Source organism: Chironomus tepperi, unplaced genomic scaffold (assembly GCF_022539635.2).
Source record: "Chironomus tepperi strain 1889 unplaced genomic scaffold, CSIRO-AGI_Ctep_v1 contig_359, whole genome shotgun sequence".
Lineage (NCBI taxonomy): Eukaryota > Metazoa > Arthropoda > Insecta > Diptera > Chironomidae > Chironomus > Chironomus tepperi.
Window position 1 is genome coordinate 2,434,542 of NW_027226481.1, and position 21,443 is coordinate 2,455,984.

At 31.8% G+C, this 21,443-nt stretch overlaps 3 protein-coding genes and 1 non-coding gene across 13 annotated transcripts in view; 2 read left to right on the plus strand and 2 right to left on the minus strand.

Annotated features, from left to right (window-relative positions):
- The window catches only part of OtopLc (Otopetrin-like c), a 28,500-nt gene extending 24,743 nt beyond the window's left edge, over nt 1-3,757 (plus strand). Inside the window, exons 8-12 of one of the 2 annotated variants that reach the window (XM_070646269.1) lie at nt 550-715; nt 1,572-1,595; nt 1,832-2,599; nt 2,704-2,817; nt 2,875-3,757. In XM_070646269.1, the coding sequence (XP_070502370.1) occupies nt 550-715; nt 1,572-1,595; nt 1,832-2,599; nt 2,704-2,817; nt 2,875-2,957 (1,155 nt within the window). In that variant the 3' untranslated portion in view covers nt 2,958-3,757. The remainder of the gene's footprint in view (nt 1-549; nt 716-1,571; nt 1,596-1,831; nt 2,600-2,703; nt 2,818-2,874) is intronic. The other variant, XM_070646270.1, reaches the window with a different exon arrangement.
- Nucleotides 3,758-5,858: 2,101 nt separating this feature from the next.
- On the minus strand, nt 5,859-5,993 carry TRNAL-CAA (transfer RNA leucine (anticodon CAA)). Its single transcript has 2 exons — nt 5,956-5,993; nt 5,859-5,904 (listed from the first exon to the last, which is right to left on the minus strand). It is a non-coding gene; the product is annotated as a tRNA-Leu (tRNA).
- Nucleotides 5,994-11,144: 5,151 nt separating this feature from the next.
- On the minus strand, nt 11,145-13,313 carry LOC139094946 (peptidoglycan recognition protein 3-like). The gene is made up of 7 exons (XM_070646177.1): nt 13,078-13,313; nt 12,796-12,981; nt 12,529-12,731; nt 12,094-12,472; nt 11,911-12,038; nt 11,763-11,856; nt 11,145-11,546 (listed from the first exon to the last, which is right to left on the minus strand). The coding sequence occupies exons 1-7, from the start codon at nt 13,271-13,273 to the stop codon at nt 11,257-11,259; spliced, it is 1,476 nt and encodes a 491-aa protein (XP_070502278.1). The 5' UTR covers nt 13,274-13,313; the 3' UTR covers nt 11,145-11,256.
- A 7,100-nt stretch (nt 13,314-20,413) lies between these two features.
- The window catches only part of OtopLa (Otopetrin-like a), a 47,734-nt gene continuing 46,704 nt past the window's right edge, over nt 20,414-21,443 (plus strand). For 8 of the 9 annotated variants that reach the window (XM_070646376.1, XM_070646382.1, XM_070646383.1 and 5 more), the window contains exon 1: nt 20,423-20,699. The gene's annotated coding sequence lies outside the window, so the exon portion shown is untranslated. Of the gene's footprint in view, nt 20,700-21,443 lie in introns of all 9 variants that reach the window. The other variant, XM_070646377.1, reaches the window with a different exon arrangement.

Sequence of the window (21,443 nt, forward strand, 5' to 3'; positions counted from 1 at the left end):
CTAGTTCTAAAGCGAGTATTGCGACTAGTCATCGACTTAGCAGTTTTACTTCTGATTTTCGTCAAATCGAACTTGATACCAACTCAGTTCCACAATTTTATATTCTGAGCTATTTGATAATGATCCTTATACTTACCCTTAAGGTATTAGCGCTATAGTTTTTATCACAGACTGCAAACTGAGAATATCTCCTTACCTTATTGACACTCTACTTCTCATATCTCTTCAACCAGTTCCTATTTACTCATTTTCCAATTTTTTTCCATTCATCCCAATCAATTTTCATATCCCTTCCACCATAAATTCCTTATCCTTTCAAACTAATTCCTCAAACCATTTGTCTACTGATTTCCTTTCGAACCTCCCCATTCCATTTATCCAATTTTCTCGATTATCACGCTTATGATTTATGAATTGCATGATGAAATATAAATCGCAATCATCGCATGAAGACAAATTTGATGAGCATATCTGAAATTTATCACTTCGTCACGTTTCAATCCTGAACATTCAATTGAATATTTTCTATATTTTTATTTATTCTATCAGCAAATCAAAGTTTATCGGTATAAGATGCTTGCGCGTTTTGGTTTAATGCACATGATTGGAACAAATCTCTCCGTTTGGTTCAGTGTACTGATTCAGGAGACTAAACACGAGATTCTGACATTTTATGATCCGGAAAATCGTACATTAAAGATATCGCATCGATTAGGTGAGTTCTGGGAAGGTATTGGTAATTAAAAATGTTGTTTTTGCATCCAAGGGGTGGACATTGGGATGAGGTATTGAAATTGGATCTAATTCAATATGGGAATGCTGTCTTAATGAGGATTTGATCTCTTAAAATTGAAATAACCTCAAAAACTTGCAATTTACCCTTAAAATATGCTCAATCCTCTCCAATTTCAACTTGATTGCTCCACCATACTCAACAAAAACTGATGAATTTTTAATATTAAGTGCTAGGCTATAAATAAAATTTTATAATCCGGATACCATAAAAATTTGCCTAATGTTAAGCACAAGCACAAGCTAGATAACATTATTCTATGTTCTCATCCTTATTGACATGATTTATAGACTTGATTTATTGTAAACTTTAACACACTCAGCACAAAATTCTTGAGCAACCCTCAGACATGACTAGAAGTGGATAAATTGCCACCACTCGAACACATTCTTAAGTATTGTTAAGCGACAAAATAGGAAAAAGTTTTCATCTACTTTGAAATTGGAATAAATGAAGCTGAAAATGACATCTGATAAAGTTTTCATGGACATTTTTATGTGCTCAAGTTTCTGGAAAGTTGAAAAAGTTTGACATTAAATTGAAATAATGATGAGAAATTGGACTAGAGTGCTTTGAACTTACTTTAAATTGAATTATTGATCCAATAAGTCTAATTGGGTTGTTATTGATGACTTTGTGCCTAACTTTTAGGTTGTTTGGATAAAGGGTCGATTATAAATGATGTCTTACATCTCCTTACCTTTCTGTGTATTCTAATTAATTTTATTTATCTAACGGATTTTTGTTTTCTTTTTAAAAAAATTTATTGCCCTTGAAGTTGGATACGAGGAAAAACTTTTTGGTAAATTATTTATGTCTTAATGTATTTTTTTATAATCTGTGCAATTTTATTAAGTTTTCAATGTCTGTAAATACTCATTAATTGAAAAAATCACAAGAAATTACAAAATTTGCAGCCAACTTCAAATTGGACTTTTTGAACTTCGAAAATCCGTTAAAATCTTCTAAACTTAAAATTGCAATTTCTTTGCAGAATCTTCAAATTAATCACTAACTCCACATTCTCATCCTTAACAGGTAACAAAGTAGTCGTACAAGCCCTAGCCGAAACTCATCTTCGAGTCGCACGTGGCCTCAAAGGACCCCACAACATCTTCGAATGTCGTCGTTCAAATATTCTTGGTAATCTCGTTCAAGATGCATCACCATTCCTATTTCCATGCACAATTGAATACTCGCTTATCTGCGCTGCAATACTTTATGTCATGTGGCGTAACATAAGTCGTCCGGAACAAGAAAATACGGAAGTAACAAGGTCAGAATTGCATCCATTTAAACGGTCACCACATCATTATTCAGTCGATTGTGCTAATGCCCACAAGGGATTGTTTATTGGCATTTTAATACTCGTATTGACTATCATATCCTTGATACTCTTCTTCGTGCTCATTTCCAAAGAGGAATTTACACATTTTGCCGTAACGGAAGTAAATATTTGTGAGTTGACATTGTATGCAACGACAACGGGTGCAACACTTGTGGGTATGGTGCAAGTACGCGCCCTACATTATGATGCATCACGCAGTTTCAGCTTGGATGACATACTACTTGTTGGCGCTCAGTCTGGATCATTTTTATACAGCACATTTACAATTATTGGTGCACACTTGACATTGAAAAAGAATACTGTTCTCATTCTCATTACCGCATTGGCATCGCTTATTGAAACCGCATTTCAGACAATGTTTATACTTGATGCTAGTCGGCGGTCGGCAGCGACGCCAGATCATGTGAGAAAGAAGCCGGGTAGGGAGATTGTTACGTTCTTGCTCGTGTCGAATTTAGGTGAGTTGATTTTTTTTTGGAAGGGATTATTTGTGAGCACCAGTTCCCCTTCCAAAGTCAAGTCCTACAGACACCTAGCCTGTAATATATTTTTTTAAATCCAGCAATGTGGGCAATAAACACGCTTGAAAAAAGCCGAGCTGAAAGTCATCCATTACAGTTGCATTTCTATGGCGTGTGGGCATGGACAATCATAACGCATGTCTCAATGCCATTAGGTAACTTTCCATTAATTTACTTACTGCAAAATACTTAAAATTATGTTTAATTCACAGCAATTTTCTATCGATTCCACAGCACCGTGTGTCTATGTGACATATGGAAGCGTGCATGGAAAATGAAGCCTGCTTACATGTAAAATGATTGACACTAGTTATCAGCCAAAGATAAATGCGCTTCTAGTTATTTTTTACATTTTAAACACAAATTGTTCATTATTAAAAAATTAATTAAGGGAAAAAAATTCATGCAAAAAATAAAAGAAAATTGAAACAAAATTTTGAAATGTTTTGAAGCAAACAACAAGTTCTTCAAGTCCTTAATGATAATGTTTAAGTACCTTTCATCTTTTTCTACTCCGTTTAATCAATTTTGATGAAAAAATTAAATTTCTTTGTTTTTAAAATGTTTATAAGAAAAATTGTGTTCATCAAATTAGGAAAAAAGTAATTTTTACATGAACTGATTGGGTATTGATTAAGTTTGTGTGAGTGTGGAGGTCTAGTGGACTATGGTGATGCTTAAATTGAGTCAAGTTTTGATTAAAAATAATTTTAAAAATTTGAAAAAGTTTTGAAAAATTGAAATAAAGTTAAAATTTAAATTCTAGGCAGTTCCTGCAATTCCAAAGGTAATTTTTAATCCCACAAAATTATTCCTAACCTGCCTGCAGCCAAACCATAATCTACACCATACATTCATCTACTAACAGTCCACTAGAGTCCATACAATGATAACTCTATACAATGTGCAATACACAGAAGGAATGAAAATGTCCTAAAATAAAATAATGATAATTTATCTTCTGTGAAATCTCTCACATAACCATTAAAAAAGAAAGAAAAAAAAAAGCATAAATACACATAAATAAATGGGATCAATTTTTTATCCTCACACATTTTTTATCATCAACAAAAATTTTCTCGCTTTAAAAAAAATTTATGATAAAAAAATTCAACTTTTTTTTTAGATAGATATTGTATAATGGATCATAATATACAACAAATAAATTAATTTGGACATAACATTGAGAAAATTCGTAAATATGGTTTAATATAGACATCAAATTCATGTAATAGCGACGATGGATAGTAAAGTTGTGGACAGTTCTGTTTCCTTTGGAGGGATTTTGTCAGAATTTTTTTGGTTTTGTTCTTTTTTTAAAAAAATTATTTTTGGAATTTTAAAAAACGTTTGAAAACTTTTTAAAATTTTGATTTACTTAAAAGTTTGAAAATTCAAGAAAATTCAAATTTCAAAAAATTCAAGTTTTTAAAAATTTTTAAAGATTATTTTATAAATTTAAATATTTTAAATTAAACTGAAATTTATTTTGGTTTTAAAAAATTTAAATCTTTTAAATTTCAAATTTTCAATTTGAATCTTTTCAAATATTTCAAAATTATTATTTTAAAATTCAAATTTTTTCTTCAATATTAAATAATTTCAATTTCCGAAAACCTTCAAAAATTTCTAATTTTCTCAAAAATGCCACCAAAATTTTCCCAAGGACCATTCCGCTTCATTCCACAAAAGCTCATCAAAAACAATTTTTTCTTCTTCACGAACAATTTTTCTATCTATTCAATTTTATTTTATCATAAAGTTTTTTGTGGATAAAATCCCCAAGCAGATAACTTCATCATTTTTACGAGATAAAAAAGAAAAGAAATTAGGAAAAATTGTGAGAAAAAAAAAATATTTTGTGGATTTATTCTATCCAAAAATATTGAGACGGAAGAAATATTAAAAAAAAATTTCTTTTTTGGTTCCTTCACAAATTTTCTAATTAAATATCCTATTGAGATAGGAAATTCATCGTTTAAGGCCCTTGTGATGAATACTGGTGGCTTCTCTTTAGAGATTGAATATAATTTGATATAAAAAAGGACGTAGAGGCAAACCCGACAAGCACTTGCTGTAGAAATGATGACAAAACGATGCTAAGCCGGAATGACTCTAGTCTAGAGCGAGATTTGGTGAAAACTGGTCTCATTCTAGAGTTACTCCGACCTGTAGCCGAATTTCTCGCTTATTGTGTGCCTTCATAACGAAGAAATAATGCCAAATCCGGTAACAAGCCGTTTTAAATCTAATCTTGGTCAAATTTGGCTAAAACCGGCCAAACTTACGCTGAAGACTGAATCTCAAAATCCAAAATCCAAAATTCTGACAAATTCACCTCAATGGAAACAGCAATCAGTAGAGACTGGCTTTAAACGTTAAAAATTAAATCAGGAAAATTTAATTTTTAAAGACTTTATCCACATATGAAGCACACAGTGGGAATCCTTGTATTTACCAGAGAATATAACAAATGAACACATGCACACAGAAAATAAATGAAAGCACAAAGCGGTAGACTGAAAAATTGAATTGCAAGAAGCGACAAAATGAATTTTTTGGCAAAAAGGATTCTCATTGCTACGAGATAATTGTTTTTTATGTTTGGTATCTTACTGCCTGTACGTGAAACGACAAATGACTAAGAATGACTTGTCATCAAATTAGATAGACACAAAAAAAAGGTTAATTAAATTTCTTTATTTATGATGTTTTGCATATGCCATTGGTGGAAGCGTTGAATGAGAGTTTTGGAAGTTGTTGAGATTATTTTTGGGATTCTTTGGTGGTTTTTGGAATAAATGGCACCAAATTTTGTGGTATTTTGATGACTTTAAGATAATTTTGTTCACAAGACTTTTTAGGAAATTTCTGATATTTCACAAAATTTACGTGTATCTATTTCTGTACATTTAAGACAGTTTTCGCACAATTTCAAGGTTCCTGTATGTTTCATTTTCACAGCGTTCCAGTCTTTCGTTTCAATCTTGAATTAATATCATTTTGTTAGTTGTACAATCATAAATATTCACATTTACAATGTTCCAAACCAGCAATTTAAATGAATAAAGGAGCTAACTTTCAAAAAAGTATCAAACATAACCTCAAAGTCATCAAATTTTCAATAAATCCCAAAATTCTATCAAAACACTCAAAAAAGGACAATTTAAATCCAAAAAAATAGCAAAAAAGTATGTGTCAGCGGTGGGATTCGAACCCACGCCTTCAGAAGAAGACTAGAACACTCAGAACTGATTTTCATATAACTTTCGTTACTAATCAGAAGTTATGCACTTGAGTCTAGCGCCTTAGACCGCTCGGCCACACTGACATTGATGTTTAATTTTGGCGCTGGGTACAATAAAAGCTCAAAATAAAAATTTTAGAATTTAAAATAATTCTTATGTGCGTATGAGATGATATTTTTAGAGATTTGTGATGGAAATAGATATTTTTCAGTGTGTGATATATTTTATGATGAGAAAAATTATTTTAAGGCAGTTTGAGTTGAGTTTATGATTTTATTTAAGTATTTTAGTGAGCTAGCAAGCGTGCAAAATTCCCTAATTCCCTGGTGGGCAACCTTTTAGTTTTCAAGATACATCTTGGAGGTAAGCTTCGACTGAAACTGCATAAGGCGTACGGTTCATGGTATTTCATGGCATTTTAAGTGTGTCGCCGTACACAGGTTGCCCACCTCTGTTCTAAATGCTGAAAATTGACTTTCCCAAGCCACACAAAGTCGGAGTCGGAATCCAAATTGGACTCCATTGGCTCCTAAATGGATTTTTGTGTCGCACGGGCTTATAAGTCAACAAACCATGTTATTACATTCCAATTTCCCCACCCTTCCAATAATAACTTCATCTAATCTATTAAAAATCATAAATCATTTTTTATTCTATTTTTACTGTCTCAATGAATGAAAATTGATAATGCGGGATGTGTGTACATTATGAATACGATAAACTAAGCATGATAGTGACTAATGAAGTTCATGTTCAAGTTCATGAATCTTATGTATAACATTGATAATACTGCCAAAAAAATAAATATTAAATGTCATAACAACTGTGAAAGATGTCATAGAGATATAATAACTAATTTTTTATGTCCCTGAAACTGACCCGAATTTTGGTAGATAAAAATTTAAAAAACACAAATTAATTTTTATATTGGGGTAAAAGATATTTTAGAATAAAAATGAATAATTTTGCTGGAATTTGGGTTAGTTTGTACAGAGACTGAACTTTTTAGCGCATTTTTGAAATTTATTTCAAAAAGGTAGCTTAATAAGACACTTTGTTCGGTCGGTCGGTCGGTCGGTCGTTCGGTCGGTCGGTCGGTCGGTCGGTCGGTCGGTCGGTCGGCTGGAACGCGAGATCTCGAATACTAGACATCGTAGAGAGCTCGGAATGGTTTTAAAAGATCAGTTCCATAAAGTTATTGGCGCCCCGGGCATTTAAAAGTTTCAAATCAAAGCATAAATACTATAATTAACAGTTTTTCATTTTCATATACAACAACAACAAAAACAACAACACGTTTTTTCATTGTTTTACAGTGTTCTTCAATGTTTTTCGATGTTTTTATAGTGTTTACTGAACAATGTTTGAATTTTTTTTGACCGTTATGAGGTTTGAATTATGAAAATCCGTTAAATGATGAAGTTCTTAAATTTTTGGAAGTTATATACGGATCTTGTTTTTTAGGTCTGGATGTTACCTGGATCTTAATGGATGTTACTGGATCTTATGTTTTAGGTCTGGAAGTGGCCTGGATCCTACTGGATCTTGTTTTGTGAATCTGGAAATGACCTGGATTCTACTGGATATTGTTTTGTGGATCTGGAAATGACCTAGATCCTACTGGATCTTGTTTTATGGATCTGGAAGTGACCTGGATCCTACTGGATCTTGTTTTGTGAATCTGGAAGTGACCTGGATCCTACTGGATCTTGTTTTTGTGGATCTGGAAGTTATATGGATCCTACTGGATCTTGTTTTTGTGGGTCTGGAAGTGACCTGGATCCTACTGGATCTTGATTTGTGAATCTGGAAGTGACCTGGATTCTACTGGATCTTGTTTTTGAGGATCTGGGAGTTATATGGATCCTACTGGATCTTGTTCTATAGACAGGGAACTGACTTAAAAATCAATTACTGATCGCTGGGACAAAAATGCGCTGAAGTGACTCGATAAGAACGAGTACTTTTGTAATTTTTTAAAATAACTAGTCGTTGAAGGTTAGTAAGTATTTAATGGTAAATGATGTGTAATCAAAATAAGAGAGTTGGAGTCTTCTGGTGTTTCTTGAATGTGATTCAAATCATGGTTTGACATAAAATTTCATTAAATATGATTTATGATTAGATTTTAAATGAAAATGTCAACTAAAGTTCTCTGGAATCGAGTCTGATTTTGTATGAAGTCAACTCAAATTGAGTCGACTTTTCGTGGCGAAATCCGAGTCGATTTCGATGAAATTGATAAAAATTGATGAAACAATACAGAAGATTCAGCTTAGAACCAAAAATATGTAAAAGGAAAAATAATAAACAAAAATTGTATCGAAAATATTAATGTAAACGTCATTATTGATACAAGAAGGATGTAACTCAATAGTTCCATATACCCATCAATCATATATCAATTTATACTGTGAAATATAATCGAAGAAAATACAAAATTTTGTTAAAATAGAAATTTTTTATGAGAGATGAATGCTGTGGGCTTGAAAACTGCATTTTTTTTGAACAACAAGAATTTAAGTCAAGAATTTGTTGAAAAATTAAGGAAATTGAGGATTTAATTTCAAAATTTTTGCAAAATTTGCAGACAATTTCATTATTTCCGACTGAATTTATTGCAATTTTTATCTTAAATTGTCGCTTTAATTTCCATTAAATTATCAGAAAAGCAAAACTATAATCAATTTCCAAAAAGTGACAGTCCATAAAATTCTCACAAAAACCAGAAACCAGACCGTAAAGATTTTTATCAAGATAAAAACAAATTTACAAAGTTTTTTAATGATTTTATCAGAATTTCTTCAATTTATCATCGAATAACAATGAACCAACCAGAAAATGACAGCTTACAGCACTCATTTGTCAACCAGATCAACTTTCTTTGATGAAAACAAAAAGATAATTAATTACCAATTTTTTAAAAAAAAACTCATTTTAATTATGCATCATTTATGGTTATGGTTGCATTGAAAACATTTTTATAAGCTTGACAGCATTTAATTGAAAAGCTGCAAAATCACACTGAAATGAAAATAAACAGAATAAAAAAAAAGTTGACCCTTGCAAGTGATTAATTATTTAATTAAACATAAAGTTTTTTTTTTCACATGTCCGTAAATGTTTCGTAGCGATTTTCGAGTCTTGTTTGTGTTCGCAGCAATTTTGTTAAAAAAAATGGTGATTGACTTGTTGGAAGTTGGGTTGGAAATTTTGATGACTTTTTTGTATTTTTTGACTTTTTTCAAATTTTTTTAATTTTTGATTCTTTCAAATCTTTTATTCCATTTTTTTAAAATCTTTAAAATTTTAAATTTGATATTTTTTGAGATTTGAAAGATTTTTAAAAATCTAAAATTTAAAAATTTGAATTAAATTCACAAATTTTTGAAAAGTTTTCGAATTTTAAATTTAAAATTTCAATTGTTTTTTGAACTTTTGAAAATAATTTTAATTTTTTAAAGTCTTCCAAATTTCTTTGAATTTTTGAATTTAAATTTATTTTTACAAACTTTAAAAATTCAAAAAATATGAAATTTTCTATTTAACTTTCAACAATTCATTCTCAAAAAATACTCACAATTAAACACAAAAAGGCAAAAATTCATGCGAACGAGAGAAGCGAAAACGATAAAAAAACAAAAACTATATAACAAATATAAATAAAAATTCATCAAGCTGCATTTCCGAACATACACAAGTTCACATCACAATATGAAATGCATCTCTCGACACACAGCAAATAAAGTCAAAAGAACAACAACAATTACGGTCTGCGATATGTATTATTATTTCTGTTAGAATCAATTTATTTATTCTACATGTTATTTAATTTAATTGATATGTTAATTATTGTAAAACAGCAACAAAAAGCGGAAAGATGGATGATGATTAAAACAATAATAAAATGAGAAATAAAACAAATGAAAATAAAAATTGTTTTTTGGCTGATTTGAATATAATTTTTTCTCATTTCAGATTGCACCTGACTAGATTTCATGAATAAAATACAAATTGCCGATTTAGATGCAATTTTAGATGCAATTAGCTTGATGAATAGATTAGCTATGCATTTAAATAGTTGAATGAATATAAAAAGTAATTGATTGCTTGTTTAACTGCTAAATGCAGTGAATGAAGTCATAGTCATAGCCCATAGACAGCCCGAATAGTACAAGTCGGTTTATTGATTCAAAATCCAGCATCAGACCGACGTGGCTACCCTTACAACGATGAATTTTCTTTAAAATGCAACAATCAAAAAGAGTTCGTCCAAAACTGCAGATCTGAAGTCAATAAACGCAGGCCAGCAGACAATAAAGCAGGCTTACAGACAGTGAACGCAGACCTGCAGGTTTAGGGCACTTTAAGATACAGCCAGAAACCATAGCCCTCTAGGGAGTCTAAAATGCTGGAAATTCAGGCCTACAATTCTAGACCGAACTCTAGAATCAAAGAAAGTAACGAATTCTGACCCATAATAGCAGTATTCACATCTATCCTACCTTTTCCGATCAAAAATACCCAAAATAAACTCATCTTCTTACATTACTTCTTCATTTTTATTATTCTCATAGGTCATGGTATTTTGTAATACAATTTTGATGTAGGAAGTTTTCTTCATATCATAAATAAACAATATTGGCTTGACAGGTTACGCATACTGATACTGATACTGTGCATACACTGATACTATGTACATAAAAATTTATCATGATATTGACATTGTCGAAGATGAAAAATGCTCTTGGTATGGAAAGAAGATGATCATAAATTATTTATTTTTACATGAATAAAAATATTTCATGAATTTGCAGTGGTCTTGTTGAATTATATCATGCATCATTCTTCTCAGTTTTATGATATTTATCCTATGCAGAGTTGGAATTTGAGATTATTATAATACTGAAGTTAATTTAATTTTTTTTTAAATTTAATTAATTGCTTTTCTAAATAATGAATATTGTTGTAGGATTCTGTCAGCTGCTTCGGAGCTGTCAACGGATGTTTCTGACATTCTTTAATAATTCAGCCTTGCTTTATTGAAAGCTTTTTTACAACTATTAAGGTGCATTCTGTGATATGTTTTGTTTTTACATAATCTTATCAATTTTGAGCATAGGCTACCTTATCCAGATTTCTTGGAATTTGGTGATTATACTTAAATAAACACCGCTTTAATACTCATGATTTTGATTGGTTTCGGAAATAATAAAGTAAAGGGATTTTTGATAAAACAAATCAAAGGTTTCTGCTTTTTATTTACAATAATTTAAGTGCTGAATGAATTTATAAAAATAGCAAGTTTGAACCAGTGCAGATATCGAAATCGGTCGATCACATTAATCAACAAGTGCCTGTTTTATTCCCATAATGACACCATCCCTTAATAACATTCATAAAAGCAGTTCCCGGACCTGGACCTCCAAAATCACTTCGACCAAATATTTTGTAATCTTTTGACAATTTTCCCAACGCAACTGCATCGTCAAAGACTTGTTGCATTGCATCTAAAATTGCTTGTTTTGGTGCAACATTGTCAAAAGTTCCAATGACCCCTACACCTATTGATTTATCATTTAGGCCGGAATGATGTGAGCCCCAGTAGTCAAAACCTCTGCCTTCAAATGCATAACCTAGAAATAAATCAAAATAGGTTAATTCTTTGTTTAAATGATGCTTTTTCCGAGAAGCACATGTTTTAAAAATGGTCAAAAATCTGACACCAGGCCAGTATAACTCTGATCACAGGTCAGACACACTGCAATCCGGCCTTAATGCAAAGTAATGTCTGCCTTATTCTGGATTTTTGCCCATTGCTATGCCATGTGCCTTTCGGGTTAGCAACTTACCATCTCCACCAAAGAATACATTATATAATATATCCGACCATGGCTTAGCAAAGCTTGTATTTTGTAGATTTCTTCCCGAAGCTTTACAAACTTCCTAATGAATAAAACTAAATCAAATGAAATTTTTACTTCCAAAATTAAATATTACAAGATTAGAGCATAAGGCTGAAACTGTGTGACCTATTACGACCCAATTCATAGGACGAGTTTCAAATATGCTTGGTGAATTTTTACGTCTTTGTGCATTCCATTCCTCTCTTCGATAGATTTTGTATACTAAAATGCTTAAGCTTATCAAAACTTTCATTAAATTTATATCCTTAATACTCACATGGTCGAAATTTGTCAAGTTTGGCAATTTCTGCATTCAATGCAGTTGCTTTTGTACTAAAATACTTCAAATCATCTTGCAATACAATTATGTAGTCATCAGCAATTAATCCTTTATCTTTGTAATAATCAATAAATCTCGTTAATAAGCTGATTTGAGTTGATGATGGTGATTTTGACTCATAATGTCCAATAAATGCAATGCAAATTCCAATGCTGTTGTACTCAGTTGCATCTAAATTTTGTGTGTGTTGTCCTTGAAACTCCATTCCACGTCCTTCATAAATTCTACCATCGCCACCAATGAGATAGTTGTAAGGAATATCATCGAGACTTGGATCTTGAGTTTGAATTGATCGGATAGTAGAGGTGCAGTGATTCTGTGGTAAGGTACATGCACAATGAAATCATTTTTAGAGTAGTTTCAAAATTTTACCTCAGTAGCACAGGACGCTCCACGAGTATGAGCAATTATAATTCTTTTAATAGGCAAACTCATCACAGACATGTTTGCTGTGTCCATCTCAATGGCTCCCCATTGTTCACGAGTTGAGATTAGAGCCTCAAAATCATTACCAGTTGTACTTGTTGTGTCTTCGGGATTTGAAGTTGTCGTCGTACTTCCAGGGTCTGTAGAGTCTAGTATAGATAATTCATTAATTTTAATATGCGTACACACAATCTTATCTTCTATAGTCTTTACCGGTATTTGGCTGTTTATCATTTAGTAGGACAAAATAAACACTCACAGAAACTGCGATGGCAATTAAAATTATTGTTATTACTATTGATAAAATCCAGTAACTCTTTGGAGTCATACATTTGTTAAGCTTCGTGGGATCCTCAAATTTGGTTGAACTTATTGATGTTCTGGGGCTTTCATCTAATTCTGAAATTTTATTGATATATTGATTGTGGGATAAGAGCTTTTGGTCATTGACCTCCACTCGATATGCTTTTCTCAGAAAAATATTAGAAATCTTACCAGATTTTGGTGAATGATGATGAATATTATAAATCACATTTCCGACATGAATTCCTTCACTTTCTTCAATCCTTATCTTTGGAATAATTTCGGGCAAAATATTTTTTGGCTTTTCTATTCTTCTTGTTAAATCCAAATATTGATCCTTTAAATAATTAGAAGCTTCTGAGCTATCAACCGTTGATGAAACTGACATTTTCGCATTATTTCTATTTGTTTTATGCAATTTACTTGAAAGTCTTTTGAATACTGAATGTTTGGATGTTTTTATTCAAGTTTAATCTAATCATTGCGTTTTTATAATACATAATTAAAATTATTGCTTCCAACTACAGGTTTGTAACCTTTTTGTGTACTGGCACATCTTAGCCTTAAAATAGTTTTTACGACCCCACAAATTACGTGTTTGTTATACAAATTCAGTGTTCCTTGGCACGCAGGTTACCCATCATTAAACCAAGAAATGCCATAAAACTCAAAAATATTATAATCTTGTGATATTGTCAATTTATCAATTTGGAAAAAAATCGAACACACTTAGCTTATAAAATATAATTTTTTGCATCATCTAGGCAAATTTTTGTTTAAACCACAAATCATGACTGAGTAGATAATTAAAACGAATAGTTTTTAGTCTTAGCGTTTGCTGACCAGATTATCAATCTTTTTTTGTTTTTCTATGATAAAGTCCTTCATCAACAACATTTTGTATACGCACTCTTTTTAAATTTATGACCTAGTAATGTCTTATCGAACTTCATTGCGTTATCGGTACTCTTTTCTTGGAAATTCGATGTAAATATCACATGAATACAGCACTGACGGAATTTTATATCAATTCTAATTGATATAGCTTAACTTTTCAATACAAAATCATTCAAAATACTCAATTTTGTGTGCATTTTCATAAGAGCATTCTTTGTTTGTTCGGCAATCTGAGTTACTTCAAGATCTGTAAATGCAGTTTACATTCTTCAACAAGAATACATTTTTATGTCAAGTCCAACCAGATTCTTTTGATCAAAATTTACATAGACACTTTCAGGCCAAACATGCAATCAGCCAACGCAGAACTATCATAGCTTTTAAATTAAATGAAATCTATTCGTAAACCGTGCAGCGTTAATGACATTAGCTTTTGTAAGAAATTAAATATTATTTGTGGACTCATTTCGTGTGGTAAATAAATGGCGTATTTTGATATTTGATAGCTCATTTGATCTAATATCTGTAAATATTTAGTTGTTTGTCATTTCTTCGTCTTCTGTTCAGAGTTGGGTATTGTGTGGATTTTTGATGATTTTGGGGAGGTGCATGGTCAATTTTACGTTGGTTGGAAGTAGCCAAACGTGCACTTTGAAAGACAAACCTTCACATTTTGCAGTTACGTCAGCCTGCGGACGTTATTCTTCACCTTTTGTGCTCTAACTCAAAATTTCCCATCTCTGTTTCCCATTTCTACCACTGTTGAATATTATTGATGACATATATTTGGAATACTAATTAAATTTACTCAAGAAAATACAAAAAAATCAATACTGCCAACAGTCTGTAACTAAATATTTTTAGTTCATTAACAATTAATGCTTTATTGTGGGAAGGTTTAAATTATATTAATATTTCTTGAGGCATTTCATGAGATGTGGTCTGAAATTATGTTAATTTTTGATGTCATTTGATTTGATACTGTCTTAAAGGTTCCTTATATAGTGTAATTAATTTATACTTTGTTAATTTGGTAGGTGGTTGACCTAGATTTAGGAGTTTGTTTCTGTAATATTCGGATTGATGTCCACAAGAAATATAAAACTAATCCCAGAGGCACATGACATGAAAAAGTCGTAAAATAGTGTTCTCTGGTCAGCAGTGACTCTAGCTTTGAGTAGATTTTGGCAAAATTCAACCCACTTTATAGTTCATATAATATGCACGATATGTTCATACCGTATCACTTTCGGGTAAAGTCAAAATTCAAACTTTATGATCCAAACATCTCTAATTCAAACTTCAATGTTGCAACTACTCTAAAATACTTTACTAAAATTGAAGTAGACACTCACATTCATTTCTGCAAACCTGAAAATAAATCCAAAAGTTTTTCAGGTCTAATGGTGGACATGGTAAAATTTATTGTGATTCAAACTTTTCTTTTAAATCCTCAGGTGCTCATAAATCTTTGAAAAACTTTTGTTTTTTCTTGCTTTTAGATAAACGAACATTTTATTTTGTGTCTTTAGAATTGGGAAGAAATGAAGAAATTGGGAATGGACTGTATTTATTTTTAGAAGCATATTGTTCAAGTTATGGGATTTTATGTCTATTGTGCAGTTGAAATTTATTTTAAATATTTATGACAGTTTCTAGGCATTAGTCAGAAGTTTAGTAAAAGCACCAGATCTTTAGTTGTCAATGAATTAAGATTATGCCATCATAAGGGACTTTTTACTTATTGCGTAACGCTCAAAATCGACATTTCGCCACCAATCCTATCCTAAACTAGCAAAATTTCATATTATTCACACCAAATCTGAATCCAGCCCACCTTTCACTCCCCCTAAGAACGTTACGTAATATATGAACAACTCATGGCCTTAGCTTCAAGCTATCTAACCAAACATTCTAATTATGAGCGATTTATGACAATTTATAGCTGCATTTAATTAATATGCGTTGTGTCTCATTAACATCCACAAGCAAATATCCAAAAAAATACGATTTATGTCGTAACAAGATGTAAATAAAAATTATCATCCACAGCATAAGAAGAAATGTAAATAATTAATTAATACCAAGTTAGTCTGAGGGCATCAATTGATTTACTTCCATTTTCTGTCATGATAATTTAGAAAATTTACTCTTGATTTTTTAATTAATTGCTGATTTAGTTAGTAACATGAACTTTCAATATTACATGATCAAATTCAATTAACATTGTTATCAATGTCTTGTTAAGTCCAATCATCGTTACAGACATGTCACTGTACAATCTTCTGTTCATCAATTTTTTCTCCAATACAAATGCTTATGGGTGTGGGATTTCACAGACATTTTATTTATCATTTGCAATATCAGGAAGTAATACCAAAAGCGCGCAGTTGCTATAAACATGATCTTAGAATTTGAGGAGATGGAAAAATGTTTTTTGACCTAAATTCTTTACGTCTTATTAAGAATTTTTGTGTTTTGTGAGTTGGGGATTGAATGGGGATTTGTTTTGTTGATTTGTCGGACTGATGGTACTGATGATGATGCTGTCGGACTGCTTATTTGATGACTAGATTGTACTGAACGTCGAGATTTGAGTTATTAACAGTGTGGAACTAGAAATGATAGTGATTTAGACGACATTTCGTGTCTGTTTCTTCGTTTTAAGTTATTTCCTCTCTTAAGCTGCAGAAAGGCAACTCCATTCAGTCCACAAAGTAACAAAAACTCCACAAAATGCGCTCATGACTCACTCTAACTCCCAAAACATTCCCAAGACCTTCATATTTCAATGTATTTTCTTTTATTTCTCTTTTGGGAATATACATCATGTAGCGCAATTTTCTCATAAATTTTCCCTTTAACAAATGCATTTCAATCTACAGTTTCCATCAGTTCCTGTCGACTACATAAGTCGTAAGTTCAATCCGATTATTCTGAATTGGACTCTCTCCATACTTGCCACTCTTTTTTTATTGTTTATGTTCTTAATTCCCTCGTTTCAGTTTTTTTTACATCAACATCAGTAGCAGCAGCAGTAGCTTATTAAAGCGTATCACATAACACAGAAGAAAAAGTCAAGAAATACTTCACACTTGAAACGAGAAAAAAATTTTCGTCTATTTTTGTTGCAGCAATAAAAACAATGATTAAAATCAATAAATAAGTTAAGAAGTCATAAAGTAAAAATTAGATCCATATGGTACATCATGATGGGTGCATTTCTCATTGTTTTGAGTGTTTAAATTAATGTTTATAGTTTAGTTCCGTGGAAATTTTGTTTTATGGATTTTTGTAATTGAATTATATGTAATTGTATTGAAGTTTGATGAGTTACAGGTTGATTGGGTATTTTGCATGAGTAATTATGGACTTGTGAGATGCTGGTAATTGAAAATATTTGTATAGACTTCCACAAACTCTAATTTTCTTTCAAAATAGTAGAAAGTTTCACACTAGAATAGCTATAATCGGTAAATTTATCAAAAATATGGCTCTAGGTTGGTGTGACTCTGACTTGGTGTCGGATTCGGCATCCAGAATCATCCTAGAGTACGAATTTAAACCAAATTCCATTTCAACCTCTGAATTGGTGTCTGATTGGATTAAATTTGAGCATATGCCGAATCCGACAACAAAAAAGGCCTTAACAGACATGGACCTTGCGTTTATGTTACAGTAGTGGTCTCTATGGCTGGAATTGAGAGTCACGTCAGCCTGGAGCCTAATTTTGGACCAATTAACAGATTTGCGCTATTCAAGCTAGTATTACAGCCAAAATTATACAAGGAAGTAACCAACAAAGTAACTAAGCCATAGAACCACGTACATTACATAACAATACATCAGCCCATAAGTGAATGACCCCAAAAAAATTATTCAATTCATTAAAATATTCACTGAATTTCTCCACATAATCTTATGCAATAAATATTCACGGTTGATTGTTCATCTTAGCAATAAAACAGCAAATTCGCATTAAAAAGGAACGAAAAACTTTTCCGGCATCAAAAATACGAAAATTGAGTTTTTCTTTTTCCTTAGTTTTTCACTCTCTTGAGAACAACAATTTCACTCTCAAATCATAAACTTCGTAACTGCATATCCACCGTCCTTATCTAAAAATCCGAAGAGCAACTTCATTTCCGAGAGAGTGAAAAAAAAATTTATTTCCGTAGGGAAGAAAAACTTTGTGTTCGGGAGGGAAATTTTATCGATTTTCCGAAGCCATGTTATCCTGGTTGCTCCTTTAATGCTCCATTTTATAGAGAATATACTTTTATTGTGTTGATATTGTCGGTTCCTCTCATCCTCTGATAAATATTTTAAATTTAAAAAAAGGGGTTGAAAATTGCACACACAAATACATGCAAATATGAGTTCCTTATAAACAATATAGGAAATTTAATAATACAGCACAAGACAAAATGAAAAGCAGATATTCAATCAAACACGCAATTGTCTGATACGCGACTAGCGTCCATTGACATCAAACAGTGACAATTTCTATTTTTAAAAAAACTTTTTTAAGTTCTATTTTGCGTGCCTAAATGTTTTGTACAAGTTTTGAATAGGAGTTGTACATAAATAATGTCAATGAAAAATTTATTGAATGGAACTAAGAATTTTCGATATCAAGAACTGGGAAAATTAATATGTAGACTTGGTTTCAGTCCTGTTCTTAATCTATGTCTCGATCTCAGCCAGTCTAGGTCTGGGTCTCGGTTTTAATCTCAATCCCCAATTTCAAAAATCCGTCAAAATCGACACTTTTGGATACTCTTCTCAAAACTTACTTACTTACTTCGCTGGCTGCACAGATCAAGTGCGATTCAGTCGAGGGCCTCAAGGGCCTCCTTCAGTCGGTTCCTGAAGCTGTCTCTATCGTTGGTTACCGCTTGCCTTCTCGAAACTATGTGGCGAAAATGGAGATTTAATTAGGAATCGTCTAATACTGTAGAATTGTCAACCAAAAACGCAGACCTGCAACCTTGAACGGACTTTAAAATATATTCCATTTTACAGATGGAAATCACATTTCTCCGTCCTATCTAGAACGTAGGAAATGCAGGTTTACGGTTCTTAGCCAAACCCAAGATTTCATGCTCTTTTGCTTAGTCAACAAACACCTGTTTTAGGTTAACGATTCTTAAAAAATCTGAAGATTGATATTCAGGCAATATAGGAATTAAATTGATTTATTTCCATTATCTGGACATTGTCCTTGGTGCTGTCCAATCTCCTTAAACTCAAAATTATCAACAATTATTCCTATCAAGTGCCTACTTCCCTCCAAGCTTCCAAAAAACTCATACATCATTTACAAACAACCCATATCAAACAAATTATTACGTTTTCATGACTAGAAATTTTTATTAGACATGGACACATTCATGATAGGATTTCTATAAAGTCATTAGAAAATATAAAATGAATTAAATTGTACATGGGGTGACAGCTTTGAATGTGAAACCATCATTAGATCATAAATGAAAGATTATATTCAGTTCTGTATTTGGATATATAGAATTTGACACAGGCCAGAATTGAACAAAACAGACGTAAATGTAGTAAAAGAAATTTAAACAACATAAAAAAAAGAGTTGAAAGGAAAAACATTCATTTAATCACATCTTTTTTCGTCATTTGTCATTCATGGACGTTTTTAATTCCCGAGTTGCGTTTGTCATCCATATATCTTCATTAATTTGTTGAAATTTTTGGAGACATTTATTGTTGCTATAAATTTTTGAGTAGGAAATAAATTGAGAATTTAAGTTAACATTAAGCAGGTTTGTAGATGTAGTCTGGTTTGTACTTGCTGAATGTGCAGATGCTGTTGTTTATGACCGGAAGGTGATTTTTATTCATTCATAAATTGAGATGGAGATAATTTTGAATTCATCGTGTGCTAACATGAGATACCGGTTTGATGGGTGTACTAGAGGAAGCTGAGGGACTCCTTCCCGACACCTCCTCCACCCACCATTTTAAATGCCACCCCAACTGCCCCCTCCCAACATCTCCCAAAAACACAATCATTACACAAAAGAATCCAATTAAATTTCAAAAAATAACATCAACAGACCATCAAAGTCTTCCAAGAAAAATGAAATTGCGCGCCAAACTTTTATTTTCCCTTTCATTCATCGTAGAGCTATTTTCTTTTGTTTGGTGTTTCTTTGTGACCATGTTTAAAATCCAACTTGTTTGTTACAGCAAGAAAAATATGTTTTCAGTCTTCACTTATGTGTTTTTCGTCTTATTCAGTCAGTGCGCAATGATTTGCGTATATTTTGCAACGTTGCCAGACTTTATTTGTTTACGGTTGCGTTGTTTTTGTGGAATAAGAAATGAATGTTGAATGTTTTGTTGGATTGTTTAGTGAAGTTAGTGAAAATGTTGGGGAAATTGTGGATTTTTGTAATATTTTGTGGATTTGAGGATTGATTCTTAATATTTTTACAAAATGTTGGTGATTAACTTCAAATTATTGCAAAATTCCAAAATTTGCTGGACATAAGAGCTCAAAAACATTCCCGGATGTTTTGTTATTGTTTTTCCGACTGTTTATCAACAATCCAAAATGCTCAGCACTGCAACAAATTTCATTTCTTCACCTCAGTCAGTATTCCGTTTGACAGTTGAAAGCACGCATTTGCTGTCGGATACATAAAAATTAAATTTTTTTGTTGCTGCTTACTGTTTGGGTAGAAACAAGAGAGCGGTTGTCGGATTGAAGTGTATTTATATTTTTATTTTTGTGTATTTTTCATTCAATCTAGTCGAACTGTGAACTGTGTCTTTTTTTTGCTGTTGCTCCGGTACCGGAGTGATTACTTTATATGAAATAATTTAACAAGAAACTTATGGAATGAAAAGAATTAATTAAGAAAACAAGAAAGTGCATTTGTGAGGTAAAAATCTACGTAATAATTTAATTAAGTGTTAAGACGCAATAAATTCTTAAATTTCAAAAAAAGTGAATAAATTTTCTTTTTTAATCCACGAAAAAAAAATGCAAATGAACGTCATTTCCACCAAAAAAAACATACAAAAGCTGAGAATGATCGCCTTTTTAATTGAATGCTTGAAAAAAATGTGAATGAACGACTTGATATACATATAATTATGGTAATGGACTTCTGTCAGATGTAAATCAGTTTTCTTTTTAACTCATTTTCCCCTTTTAATGAGGTGCTTTATTGTTCACTTTTTTCTGGCTGACTGCTTTAATGATTAAGTCGCGTTTTGGAAATATGTGGGATATTATGGATTTTTGGAAGTGGTTTTTTTGTGAATTTTGAGTGAAAATAGCGGGAAGTGCTAAAGAATCTGTAAGAATTTAAGGAAATTTGGCTGTGGTCCTTGCTTTTGACTGCTTTTAATGGTGTACGACCCCATTGAGTACTCAAATCTTTTATAAATAACCATTAAAGCAAGAGCTTCTCAAACTGTGCTATTTTGGCAGTAAAATAATGTGACACGATACACAGGTTGCCCATAATGGGCAATTGAAGTCTTCAGATATGCCAAAAAAAATCTAGCAGCATCCCAAATGCACCAAACTTATCAAAATCCAACTCACCTCCCAAAAACTTCAAATCAATTTCCAATCAACCGATTAAAACCGCTCCATAATCCTCCACCGTGAAATCAAT

Excerpts from the sequence above, each read along its gene's own strand:
- LOC139094946 (XM_070646177.1), bottom strand. The coding sequence starts at position 13,273 with ATGTCAGTTTCATCAACGGTTGATAGCTCAGAAGCTTCTAATTATTTA. Across the intron at positions 12,982-13,077 it reads TCATCATTCACCAAAATCTG|AATTAGATGAAAGCCCCAGA; the intron begins GTAAGATTTCTA and ends ATAAAATTTCAG. Across the intron at positions 12,039-12,093 it reads ACTTGACAAATTTCGACCAT|TATACAAAATCTATCGAAGA; the intron begins GTGAGTATTAAG and ends TAAGCATTTTAG.